The sequence below is a fragment of the Dendrobates tinctorius genome, unplaced genomic scaffold (genome assembly GCF_039654945.1).
Source record: "Dendrobates tinctorius isolate UK_male_01 unplaced genomic scaffold, ASM3965494v1 ptg000070l, whole genome shotgun sequence".
NCBI lineage: Eukaryota > Metazoa > Chordata > Amphibia > Anura > Dendrobatidae > Dendrobates > Dendrobates tinctorius.
The window spans coordinates 42,053,977-42,067,974 of NW_027361738.1; the positions used below are offsets into that span (position 1 = coordinate 42,053,977).

General features: G+C 44.6%; 1 protein-coding gene across 3 annotated transcripts in view; it reads left to right on the forward strand.

Annotated features, from left to right (window-relative positions):
- The window catches only part of UBE3C (ubiquitin protein ligase E3C), a 191,556-nt gene that overhangs the window by 159,367 nt on the left and 18,191 nt on the right, over positions 1 to 13,998 (forward strand). For all 3 annotated transcript variants that reach the window (XM_073581600.1, XM_073581602.1, XM_073581601.1), the window contains exons 21-23: positions 7,541 to 7,729; positions 9,664 to 9,730; positions 10,284 to 10,414. In XM_073581600.1, the coding sequence (XP_073437701.1) occupies positions 7,541 to 7,729; positions 9,664 to 9,730; positions 10,284 to 10,414 (387 nt within the window). The remainder of the gene's footprint in view (positions 1 to 7,540; positions 7,730 to 9,663; positions 9,731 to 10,283; positions 10,415 to 13,998) is intronic.

A 13,998-nucleotide genomic window follows, 5' to 3' on the forward strand; every position in this document is an offset into this window, starting at 1 on the left:
GCATCTGTGACTCCGACTCAGACAACGAAATGGAGAGGTCCGTGGTACCTTGTCCCCCTAGCAATACAGCGCTAGTTGAGGACATAATCTCTGCCATCCATCGGGTGCTGGAAATTTCAGATCCAGCCCCAGAACATAAGATTTGCTTTGAAAGTGTTCTGAAACCGCCTAAGGTCTTCCTTAATCACCATGAGTTTCAAACGATACTTACTAAGCAGTTTTCGCAGCCTGAGAAAAAATTTGCCAATCGCAAATATTTGGAAGCGAAGTACCCCTTCTCACAGAAGGACACCAAAGAGTGGACAGATCCACCCGAAGTGGACCCCCGGTATCTAGACTAGCAGCACAGACCCTACTCTCACTGCCAGATAGCTCAACCCTCAGGGACGCAGCAGACCGGCAAGTAGAACACATGGCTCGATCCATTTTCGAAGCGGCAGGGGCCTCCCTGGCCCCTGTGTTCGCTTCAATTTGGGCGGCCAAGGCCATCCTGGCTTGGGCCAAAAAACTGCAGGAGGGTCTTCAAGCAATTACCGGGCTCTCGGACCAAGCGGTTCATATAGCAGTGGTAGCAGACTACATGCTTCATGCAGCCCTAGACTCAGCAAGAGGTCTAGCTGGGATAGCGGCAAACGCCATTACGATTCGGCATATCCTCTGCCTGCGAGAATGGAAAGCGAATGCGGCCTCAAAGAAGTCCCTCATGCATCTTCCATACCTTAGTGGAAGGCTTTTCGGCGAAAAGTTGGACACAATGATATCCAATGCCACTGGGGGTAAGAGTACCTCTCTCCCTCAACTGAAACCTAAACGCACGTTCAAACGGAGAAACCAAACACGATTCCAATCCTTTCGGAACTCTTCGGGCTGGTCCGTCTTGCGACCAGCGCAAAATCGTAACCGCTCTCCACGCAGGGACAACCCACGTACAGAGCACAGACCGGACAGGACTTGGCAGTCGAAAGCAGGCCAAGCGAAACCCAAGGGAGGAAAACCTCAGAACTTCGCTTCATCATGACTCACGAACTCCGGAAGACATCCCACCAGTAGACAGGCAACTTCTACTCTTTCAGCAAGTCTGGCTGCCAATTACAGAAGACAGGTGGGTCAGGGAAATAGTGTCTTCCGGATACAATATAGAGTTCACTTCCACTCCACTGAACCGGTTCTTCCTCTCTATTCCACCAACACCATCAGACAAGGCTCGTGCCTTCCACCAAGCGGTCTCCTCTCTCCTTCAAGCAGGAGTCATAGTACCGGTTCCCGCGAACGAAAGATTCCGAGGGTTCTACTCCAATCTATTTGTAGTTCTCAAGAAAGGAGGCTGCGTCCGGCCCATACTAGACCTAAAACAGCTCAACAAATATGTATGGGTCCGTCATTTCCGCATGGAGTCCCTCCGGTCCATCATAACATCCATGGAGCAGGGAGAATGCCTTGCCTCCATAGACATACAAGATGCATATCTGCACATACCAATTGCTCCCGCCCATCAAAGGTTTCTCTGGTTCGCGATCAACAAAAACCACTACCAGTTTGTCGCTCTCCCGTTCGGACTCGCCACGGCTCCAAGAACGTTTACCAAGGTCATGGCAGCCACCATGGACGTTCTACACTCCTGAGGCATTCTAGTTGTTCCGTACCTGGACGACCTTCTCATCAAGTCTTCCACCTTCAAGGAATGGGAGGTCAGTGTCGCAATCACAGTAGACACACTGAGTCATCTGGGATGGTTAGTCAACCTACAAAAATCATCGACTACCCCGAGTCAGACTCTAACCTTCCTGGGGATGTTATTCGACACCTCCAGGGGTCTGGTGCTCCTTCCCAAGGACAAGACACTGGCCCTCCATCTGGAAGTTCGCACACTCCTCCGCTATCCTCCCCGATCTCTCCGGTTTGCCATGAGAGTCCTCGGCAGGATGGCAGCAGCAATGGAGGCAGTGCCATTTGCCCAGTTTCACCTCAGGCCTCTTCAACTAGCCATCCTCAGATCTTGGGACAGGAACCCCTTCTCCCTCGACAGGGAGGTCCGGTTGACATCGTCAACCAGGAGGTCCCTACACTGGTGGCTCAAGCCAACTTCGCTTGCAAGAGGAAAATCTTTTCTCTCAGGTCACTGGAAGGTCCTGACCACCGATACAAGCCTGACAGGTTGGGGTGCGGTGCACCTACATCACAGAGCACAAGTTAAGTGGTCACCAATGGAAGCGACCTTACTCATCAATATCCTGGAAATCCGGGCCATCTTCCTGGCACTGAGAACCTTTCATCACTTGCTTGCAGCCTCTCACATACGAATACAGTCAGACAATGCCACGGCGGTGGCATATGTGAATCACCAAGGCGGGACCCGCAGCGCCCAGGCGAAGAGAGAAGTGGCACATATCCTCCACTGAGCGATAGACACGAGGTCGGTACTCTCTGCGGTCCACATTCCGGGTGTGGAAAACTGGGAAGCCGACTTCCTCAGCAGGCAAGGAATGGACTCGGGGGAGTGGTCTCTCCACCCCAAAATTTTTTACCAGATCTGTCAACGCTGGGGAGCACCGGATGTGGACCTAATGGCATCCCATCTCAATGCCAAGGTCTCCAATTTCATGGCCAGGACACACGACCCGCGGTCGCTTGGAGCGGATGCCCTGGTCCAGGACTGGACCCAGTTCCAGCTCCTGTACATTTTTCCACCCCTCCCCCTGATCTCCAGGGTCATGAGGAAGATCAAACAAGAGGGAGGTCCAACCATCCTGATCGCGCCGGACTGGCCCAGACGTACATGGTACGCCGACATCGTACAACTTACAGCAGACACCCCCTGGCGTCTCCCCAACCGTCACGACCTTCTGTCACAAGGTCCGTTCTACCATCAGAATTCAGGGGCTCTCAATTTGACTGCATGGCCCTTGAAACCTGGATTCTAACCCAGGCAGGGTTCTCACCGGATGTCATTGCGACCATGATCAGGGCAAGGAAGCCAGCCTCCGCCAAGATTTATTATCGTACCTGTAGAGCTTTTCCTGGTGCGAATCTCACGGACAGGTCCCACTCCCTTATTCCCTCCCGAAGGTACTAGGTTTCCTTCAATCGGGCCTAGACGCCAAGCTATCCCTAGGCTCGCTTAAGAGTCAGGTGTCGGCACTTTCAGTCCTTTTTCAAAGGCGCATTGCTACCAAACCGCAAGTAAGGACTTTTCTCCAGGGAGTTTCTCGATTTGGTTCCCCCCTACAGACGTCCACTGGAAACGTGGGACCTCAACCTGGTCCTGACAGCATTGCAGGCACCACCCTTCGAACTTCTTAAAGAAGTCCCACTCTGCATTCTGTCACAGAAAGTGGTTTTTCTAGTGGCAATCACCTCGCTACGCAGTGTCTGAATTGTCAGCACTTTCCTGCAGACGGCCTTTCCTAGCTTTTCACCAGGACAAGGTGGTTCTCCGTACTGTACCATCCTTCCTTCAGAAGGTTGTGTCCACCTTTCACCTCAATGAGGAAATCTCACTGCTATCCCTTTGTCCAGTTTCGGTTCATAGAGTGGAGAAGGCTCTGCATACGCTTGACCTCGTCAGAGCATTGCGGATTTACGTGTCCAGGACTGCACCCTTCCGGAAGTCTGATTCCCTCTTCATTCTTCCGGAAGGCGGTCGCAAGGGCCTGCCGGATTCCAAGGCTACCCTTGCCAGGTGGATCAAGTCCACCATACATGAGGCCTACCGACTTAACAGTTCCCCTCTTCCGGCCGGTATCACGGCACACTCTACACGGGCAGTAGGGGCCTCCTGGGCCATTCGGCACCAGGCTTCGGCACAACAAGTGTGCAAGGCGGCCACTTGGACTAGCCTACACACATTTACGAAACACTACAGCCTGGGTAGACGGGTTCTGCAGGCGGCAGTGTCCCAAGTTTAGGGTCCTGCTAGCACAATATTCGTCCATTGCTTCCCACCCAGGGACTGCTTTGGGACGTCCCATGGTTCTGTGTCCCCCAATGAGGCGACAGAGTAAAGGAGATTTTTGTGTACTCACCGTAAAATCTTTCTCTTAGCCTCTAATTGGGGGACACAGCTCCCACCCTGTTGCCCATACGGGCCGTTGTTACGGTTGGGTTCTCATATTGTTCTTTGAGCCTGTACATAGTAGCCTTCTTACAGGCATGATTATGTTGTTTCTGTTATGTTCCTCCTAAGGCTTTTGCACAAAACTGGAGAAGGCTGATGCCGTCCAGGGGTGTATACTGCAGAGGAGGAGCCATAGTTAATCGTTTTCAGATTATGCATAGTGTTGCCTCCTAGTGGACAGCAGCATAACACCCATGGTTCTGTGTCCCCCAATTAGAGGCTAAGAAAAAGAGATTTTACGGTGAGTACACAAAAATCTCCTTTTTGCTTTTTACTTATTTAATTATAGCAGGGTTTTTTCATTTTGTCTTTTGTAGGTTTTGTATGCTTTTTGGCCATGTGAACATGCATTTATATGCTGCATGTGTACCAACTCAAACCAAGCTCAATTTTTGTGTTTTTTCTTTGTATTTTTGCATATTGTGCAAGCTGGGGTGTGGCCTCCCTCTCCTGAGCGGGAAATTGTATTTAGAAGCTTCCCCTGACTGGTGTCCACTGGTTGGGACCCGGTCCTTGTCTGCCCTTATTCACACAGACGTCAACTTTGACACATGTTAAGGTTACTAATACTAGACAGTGTAGGACCGCCCAAACCACAGAGTCACCTTGTCGATGGTGGCACGGCTTTTATGCTATGTTTGATCACATACAGTATTGCTAAGAACTCTGTATGATTTAAATGCACTTTTGCTTTTTACTTGATTAATTATAGCAGGGTTTTTTTTTTCATTTTGTCTTTTGTAGGTTTTGTATGCTTTTTGGCCATGTGAACATGCATTTATATGCTGCATGTGTACCAACTCAAACCAAGCTCAATTTTTGTGTCTTTATTTGGGTATGCAGATAACAGTACATGTGGCCGTGGTGTTTGTGGTCTTATTATATGCCTCCTACAATATAAGCTTGGGCTGCAGAAAGCCGTAATTACCAGTTAGACAATCGTCATGCAGGTTTTGACGGATGGTTTGATTGGAGAGGCCATATATAACACCAGCTGTTCCCAGACTCTTATCTGTTTCTTGTTGCCTCAAGTGTCTGACTTTTATGAATCCCTTTCTTGAGCATTTGTATAGATCAGATTTTCTGTCTGGGTGACCTAAAGCTTACAATAATTACAGTTAGAAGATACCGTAAAGATTAGCCATTATCCTAAAATTGCTTCTGGCATTAAGTAGCCCTTTTTGTATTCAATTTGTATTTAGCTAGGTAATAATAAAGCAATAATCCCGGATGTTGAGGGCATTAACGGGCGCTTAAAACTTTTCAGAGACGACGAGTGAAATTCTAATGCAGACGTCGTTAATTTGTAATTGTTCTGCAGCCAAAATAGATTAAATCTATTTTGGATTAAATCAGCCACAATTTTATATGGCCGCAGTCACAGTAAAGGACTCCAAGCTCTTGTTGCAGCCAAGCAGATGAAGATCGTTGCATTTAAGACGTCGGTATGAATGTCATTACACTACTGTATGGTATGAAGGCATAGCAGGGAAGACAATATGATGCAATATGGTAGCCTTTATTTAAGGCCCACGTGCATTATATAGCTGTCGACTGGACAATCACCAGGCTGACCGCAATCTCCCAACATACACAGCAATGCTCGGCTCGGCCAAGCGCTCTTGTGTTACCTATGAGCAGTGGTTTATTGAACAAAAGGATCAGTTGTTGGATTTTCAACATCCATCTTCTCCAACATTATCTGTCAGCAGGCCTCAATATAAATTATACTGTCAAACAATCCTGAAGTCTAAGTTAAAAAAAAGCTAAAATTACTAACTGAAACAACATAGAATGACAGAGGCATATGCTGTGCAGATCTAAAGGCCATTTAACAGAAGCAATGAGCAAACTGTATACGATCATTCGCCCATATACAGCTTGTATGGACTCTGTAAAAGGGTCCTTAAATGAGCGTCGATTGACCTTGTTATATTGTTGATCAGCACTCGTTACGAGCAGAAATCTGCCCTTGTAAAAAGACAAGTTATAAGCTTGCTTATTTACAGCAATCAATAAGTTTCCTGCTCTTTTCTCAAAAATGTTCCTGTTTAGTTGCCCAAAATCCGAAATTTAAAATTCAGTTACCACCTCCACTCATATTTATTCAATTTCATACCAAGATCACTTATGATTATTCATTTTTTCACTTTAATCAGCCATGAAACATGCCGATATTTCTATTCTCACATTGAAAGCAAAAGTATTTTACATTATGAACCCCAATCCACAGGCGACTCCGAGGCTTACAATGACGTTACCCACTGATTATTTATCTATGCTTCCCAATAGCAACCAAGATTTACCACCTTACCTGCTGTCCTTATCAAATATAATTGGTCGAAGTGGAGATTTTGGACGTTTCACTAGTGATGATCGAGCCCTGAGATGCTCGAGTGCTCGGTACTTGAATCAAGCACGTCGAACGCTCGGACATGCTCGACTCGATTAGCGAGCATGATGGAAGTGAATGTGAAACTTGAGCATTGTTCCGGAGGGGTGGGTCTAGGTCTTGTGCGCTCTCTTTCCCCCCTCCCCCACACTTCAGTGCGGCATGCATCTCAGATGAGCTTCTTATGGGGGACTCCAACACCACGCGATACTTGGCACTACTTGATACTTGATAGAGCCCATCACCCATTGACACATTTCATTTTACATTTGTTGAATTTAATTTACTAGAAGTGTTACATAGAAGACGCATTAAAGGGTCTTTCATTTTCCGGCCTATCCCTCTGACCTCCAGGATGCCAACGATAAGAGATGGACCTTTAGGACTATAGATCACATTATGATTGCAATGTCTGGCTGCTGCTCATAGCTAGCGACAGTGAATGTAAAGGGGCCACACAACTCCGGCAAGTGCTTAGCCACTGTTCAATTGGTCAGACCCCCACTGTTCATAATTTAATGGAGATATCTTCTGCAATATAAAAAAATATGTAAAAAAAAAAATTTTTATTTTAATGCTTTTCTACTTAATTTTTTTCAAACCTCTTAAACCATTTTGCAATGTACGGATATGGATATGTAGTCAAGAGTAGATTACAGATGATGATGATTGGAAATTGAAAACCATTTTCTTTTTCCATAACCACCTTACGTCCTCTATAGGTGGCCGTGGTCATATAAGGGTGCAGATTACAATAAAAAAAAAGGCAATAAGGTCTGGAGCATTTTCTTTGCGGTTACATCTCTATATCTAGTGTAGGTAGCAGTGTGCCATCTAGTGACAGAAGCCATGCAACACTCAAGGAGGAATCTTTTCTTCCTCATTGTGATAGGACATACATCTCCCACAAATTAGAAAGACGAGAGATAACGTTGCATATCAAAGTAATGACAGCGCAACCGGCTTCTCATTTAATATCTGCAGTGCCGTAGCGATGTACACAGTGATCTATATGCAGCGTTTGTTCTTACCAGGTGGTAGAGCTGAAGCTCGGAGGCAAAGATATCCCTGTAACGAGTGCCAATCGAATTGCTTACATCCACCTCGTGGCTGACTACAGGCTGAACAAGCAGATCCGCCAGCATTGTCTGGCATTCAGGCAAGGTCTTGCCAATGTGGTGAACTTGGAATGGCTCCGGATGTTTGATCAGCAGGAAATCCAGGTATTGTATCAGTGGTGGGTGCCAATGTAAATGACTGTCTGGTCAAGCACATACCTGACTTCCAGGCAAGCATTAAGAATATAATACAGGTAAATCCTAATTATCAGAAGTAGGTTTAGGACAAAATCTTTTTCCAAGCATAACGCAAACATGCAGGTATAATACGACGTATACTGTAGTGTCCGCAGTTACTTGTCAGTGAGCCCAGGATAGGACATTGTCTATAGGGGGTCAAGAGGAAATTTTCCAAATCTATGGACAAATTTGCCCACGCTGTTCAAAGGTAGTTTACATCTAACTGTGAGATTTTAAGTGCATGGCACTTCAGAAAATGATCGTCAAAGTTTTGTGAACAAAATGAGGTTATTTAAAATTTCTCCTTGATAACTAATGCTTGGCAAAAGCAAAGATGAACTGTATTATCGTGGTTAAATGGAGCAAGACAGGAGGTGGAAGACGACTGCAATAGAATCTGATGCCCATGTCGGATTGGATCAGCGTTTAGTAAGGCTGATGGCAATCTTATGTGTCTGCTTTCTTCCTCTGTCTTTATAACTGCATCTTGAACCATTTAGCTTCACAGTGCGTTAATACAACTTGCCCACAAAGTAGGTTTCGTCAGCCCATGGTGTGGTTTTTGGTTTTACATCCGCCATTCATATGAGCTATTCCACCTAAATGGCAGTGTGGGAATAAAAATAAGGCCAGTACACTGGTTTCTGAAATCGTATGTAATGTCTGAGTGCAAATAATTTATTTTAACGAGATTAATTTTTTTTCTTAACGTACTGTAAGCTATCACTAGTCCTTTTTTACCAGTCCTCTTGAGATCAGAAGCATTTTCAGCCAAGTAAGGTTGCTTTCACATTGCATTTAGGGACACACTTGGTTGCCCCGTTGGAGCATACGTCTGAGCCCCCTTCCCCGCAAAACAGAATCTGCACTTATGTGTCGACAGAGCCATAGACTGTAATGGTGACTGCAGAGTGAATGTGTGCTCTGATGTGTCTCATTTTCGGGACAATACGCCTACTGGAGGTGGAAACTCAGATCCAGACTGCGTCTGAGTGTCCACCTCTAATAGGGGTACACTCTCAAAAATGGTGCACATCAGAGTGCACGTTCGCTCTGCAGTCATCATTACAGTCTATGGCCCCTTCGGTGCATTCGTCCAAACCCCGTTTTGCGGGGGTGACCCTTACAATGTGCTTTTTCACCATTCTTTGCCACTGCTTTGTTTTATTACTTCCTCATAGCATTTGAAAAGTACAAAGTTTTCACCTGCGGACCTACTTTGTCACCTCAGTTCTCACAATGCTACCATCTGGATGATGGTAGCATTAGAAGAATGACATGAGCATAAGCACGACGATCGGCAGATCACCACTGCAACTCCAATATCAAAGTAGATTTAATAAGAAAGCCCTTGTAAAGATCTTACAACAGTTGGCGATGGTAAATTAGCCATATGATGGAATAATGGCTGAAGAGCTGCATAAAACTTATTTTTTTATTTCTCCGCTATGTTGCAGAGATATTACCTTGTGAAGTTCAGGTTATAATTTATGATAAGTCCAAAAGGACATTACCAGAGATTTTTCTCTAGGGGCGTATACTTCTTCCCCTTATGACATTGACCAATCATAAGCAGCAGCGTCATGCAGAAGAAAAAAGGACACACCCCCGTAAGGTCAAAAGAACATGCTTTCTCCTGTGAGATGTAATGATAGACAACCCTGATCTCTGCAGCTACAGTGTATAATACAGCAGGACTGAGTGCGATTACAAACACATCTAGCTGTCATCTCACTATAGTCAGTGAGGGGGCAGAGCTGACAGTGCTGTGACAGGAGAGCTGCAGAAGTGTTTGCAGTGACACATAACTCAGAGATTAAACCTATTTGCATATATGATTTTGATGTTTCTTTTTCTAGGTCTTGATTTCAGGGGCGCAAGTTCCAATTTGTCTTGATGATCTGAAATCCTTCACAAACTATTCAGGTATTTATTTTACAGATGAACTGGAACATATAATATGGATTAGGAGACATGACCTTAAAATGAGAAATACAATTACACACATCAGTGACCTTAAGAAAAAAAAACAACTGTACACTTGAGGGTAAAAATGTTTCAGTGGGATAATATTAACTGATGATAGCCTCTGTGCACACTGGTGTCATGTTTTCCATTTTTACAGGACCCCCGATTGATGCCACTGACTTGATGACCTTTTTCCACAGCATAGTATATAGGGAGGCGATGCCATTGGGGTTATTTTCTGTAATTTAATTCAGCATTGTCACTTAAAAACCTGTTTCTAAGCGGTCAGGGCTTTTTTCTGTCAATACTGGGTTATGACTGATCTTAATAAGAGATCCATTTATGCACAAACCACTGTGAGTACAACCAAGGGATTATATGCCTGTGCGTATCCTGGTGACTGATGGGCAGAGCAGTGAAAACGCGCCCCTTATAAATGGCCTCTACAACCAGGAGTCCACATTGACAATCTATACTTGTTTTATCGTCCCTTTCTGTGTTTCCATTTCAGGAGGATATTCTGCAGATCATCAAGTAATCAAAATTTTCTGGAGAGTCGTGGAGAACTTTACTGATGAAGAGAAGAGAAAACTACTGAAATTTGTGACGAGCTGTTCCCGGCCTCCATTACTAGGTTTTAAAGTAAGCGATGCAGTATTGTTCGCTTTTGTGAAACAGTAGATTCCTCTTTGATTCTGTAGATTACAGGATGTGTGAAGCAGAAACCGACATATTTCATGTGGTTAAAGGGAATCTGTCAGCTTGATTTCACTCCCTAAATTGGTAATATATGGGCTTGTAGACCTTCCATACCTTCAGCTGACTAGTCCGTTTCTCTGTTAGCGAGAAATCGCCTTTTCAATCAATACGCAAATGAGTCTGAAAGCAACATTTTTTGCTTCATACAATGGTCTGGAGATCGTTGTCAGTCCAATGATCGCAGTCCATATAGGACTGACCCTTTACATTTCTCTATCAGCAGTTAGGAGCGCCTAAAGCTTTAAGGCTTTGTTCCTCCAGAGTATGGAAGGCAATTTCCTAACCTTCAAGGCTGCGCTCACACTGTCTGAACTTGTCGTGGCCAGAATACTGCTGACCTGACTTATTTTATAAAAACCTTCTTAATGCAAGAAAGACGAGGAATTCTTAAATATTAATTATGTTAAGTCTGGAAATAAAAAAAACTTGCTTGTAGCATGTAAATCCTGCTGATCTATTTTGCACAAGTCGTTTGGCGCTTGATTACCTCCATCATGTTATCTGCAGCACATCTGCTTTTTACACGAGCGATGCGCTACTGATAACAATATTTTATTTTTGCTGACTTAATCTGAAGAACAGCAGTTTTTCTCAATTGTGAATTGATCACTGGCATGTTTACAGGGCCGGATAATCAGAAAAGGAACATTCCTACTAGTGATGAGCAAACGTGCTGGGATAAGGCTTTCTTCCGAGCATGCTCGGGTGCTAACAGTATCTTCAGCGTGCTCGGATAATATGTTTGAGTCCCCGCAGCTGCATGTCTCGCAGCTGTTAGACAGTCAGAACACATGTAGGGATTCCTTGCTTGTTAGGTAATCCCTGCATGTGTTGTGGCTGTTGAACAGCCATGAGACATGCAGCCGCGGGGACGCAAACATATTTTTCGAGCAAGACACGCTGTTAGCCCCCGAGCATGCTCGGATAACGCCTTATCCCAGCAGATTCGCTCATCAAATGCTCATTGACGATTATATGTTTGTCTAAATGCACCTTAAAGGGAGTCTGTCACATTGTACATGCAAAATTATCTGTGGACAGCACGGCATAGACAAGAAGCTGGGCAGAATGATATGTAGGTTTGTTGGAAGAGATTCAGTATGACCTGCATTTTATTTATTGAAATCCCTGGGGTTTATATGTATATGAGTCCAGTGGGCGGTCTCACTAGTGATTGACAGCTATCCCTGCATTCACAGTCACTAAATAGGACCGCCCACTGGACACATGCATACAAACAACAGGGATTTCAATTTTCAATGAATCAAATGCAAGTTTTAATGCAACTTTTCCATGAAAAGTGTATATCAATCTGATCATCTCCTTCTCTGTAACATCCTGCCTGCAGATAAGACACCAATTTCAACATTTTCTTTATCCACAGATGCTCCTTATAGTTCATGATCTCCTTTTATTAAAATGCAATTTCAGACCTAGCCGTACTACCGAAAGGGAAAGATCTTGGCTCCAACCCCAAATAAATAAATGTGTATTGGCCAGAATGAACACATTAGATCTGTAGGAAGCATTGAAATTGGACATGAAAGCGCCCACTAGACAGCGATTAGTGAATAATTAGACGGTTCCCTTTCAGAGCGGGGTGTGGACAGGATCAGGCTATTTATGTGCTGGATAAATAGAGAAGTGAGAATGTTTGTTCTGCCCTAATCCTTTATGGATGTTTTATTTGTCTAAACGTTTTTAAATGAGTTCTGAGTAATTTCCCAATGTTATCTGTGAACAGCCCGCCGCCCCTATAAATAATAGCCAGACCAAATATAGTCCACAATATATAGCACAAGTGCAAAGATTGACACAGTTTATCTATAGCACATGAATGGGTCCTGTAGCTCACACAAGGGACCTCTCAATGCCTATTGTCGGCATTGGTCATTATTTTTCGATATCCATTGTTCGCCATTTACAAATATTCCTTGAAGGTGTGGAAATATGTTTGGGCTTGTGGAATGCAATGATGGACGAGTTTTTACCATGTTCTTCCAGAAACGGAAATCAACACACATTACATGAGCATAAACTTCTACTTCCAAACGTTGGTCTGACCAGTTTTCAGAATGTTAAAACCTTAGAGATTATTAATTTTTGGCTTGCAAAAATAACTAATTTCTATAGTTGAGCAATAGTGGGACCTTGGTTTAACATTCATGGTGGTAGTCATGTCGGTAGTCCATGGCTTCCAGACCAGAGACCTGCAAACCTCCTCCTACTTCCTGGCATCCCCGTCACCTTTTTTTTGATTAATAGGCCCGGTGTGATACATGCACATTGGGTACATTAATCCAAAGAGGCACCAAGGTTCCTCGCAGGTAGGAGGTGGTTTGCAGAGCTCTGGTACAGTAGCCATTGAATACCAATGCAGCCTCTTGACCAGGGGTCCTGCAAATCTTTTCCCTCAACTCTACCAATCTCTTATCCAACTTTCAGATCCGTCTCATATTTATGGTCAATCTTAAAGGGTTTCTAGGAATCAGTCTGATGAAGTGCAAAGGCTGGGGCTTGCAGTGAGATTCAGATTCAGTTTAGCTCAGCACTTGATTGACCAGTCAGCTGGCTTTGGCTACTGGTCAAACCTACAATAAATATTTACCAGCACCCATATAGTTAAGAAACATTTCAAGGACTTTAATATCGATGGCCTATTTTTATTACGGTTCATCAGTTTAAATAGGTGGGGGTCTGACTCCCAGCCCCCCAACATTAAATTTTTCAAGATCCTGTGGTCCTCCACAGGTGGAACAGCTTTGTGCATTGTGAATGGTACTGTAGTCTCTTTCTTATTCACTTTTGCAATTCATAACCACTTAAAAAAAAGAAAAATTAGAAAGCTGTGGCACTTCCTTTGCAATCCGGTATCTTCAATCATCTATTTGTGTGAGTGCCAAGAGTCTGACCCTCTCCGATCTGATATTGATGACCTATCCTGTTGCCAGATTACACAATACAGACTGCATACTTTAAAAATTATTAACTTAAAACATCTACATAAAAATGGCTCTATAATTGGCTCAATAATCCTGATCAAAAAATGAATTCAGCAAACAACTGAGAGAACACATGATTCCAAGTGTAATTCTACCTCCGTCCCCTACCCAGTCTGACTGACAGCTGCAGCTTGTTCTGACCAGTGAGAGTTTTAGGCAGTTAGAGTGGAGGAAGAGTGCACCAAAGAGCTATCAGTCAGGCTAGGTGGGTGGAGATTTAGCAGCATCAGGGAGGTTGGACACTGAGGAGCTGTCTTTCAGGCTAGGTGGGTGCAGATTTAGCAGCAGGGAGGTTGGACACTGAGGAGCTGTCAGTCAGGCTAGATGGATGGAGATTTAGCAGCAGCCGGGAGTATGCTCTCTGAAGAGCTGTTAGGCTGGGTGGGTGGAGATTTAATAGCTGGGAGGATGGACACTGAGGAGCTGTTAGGATCGGTGGGTGCAGATTTAGCAGCGGAGAGGATG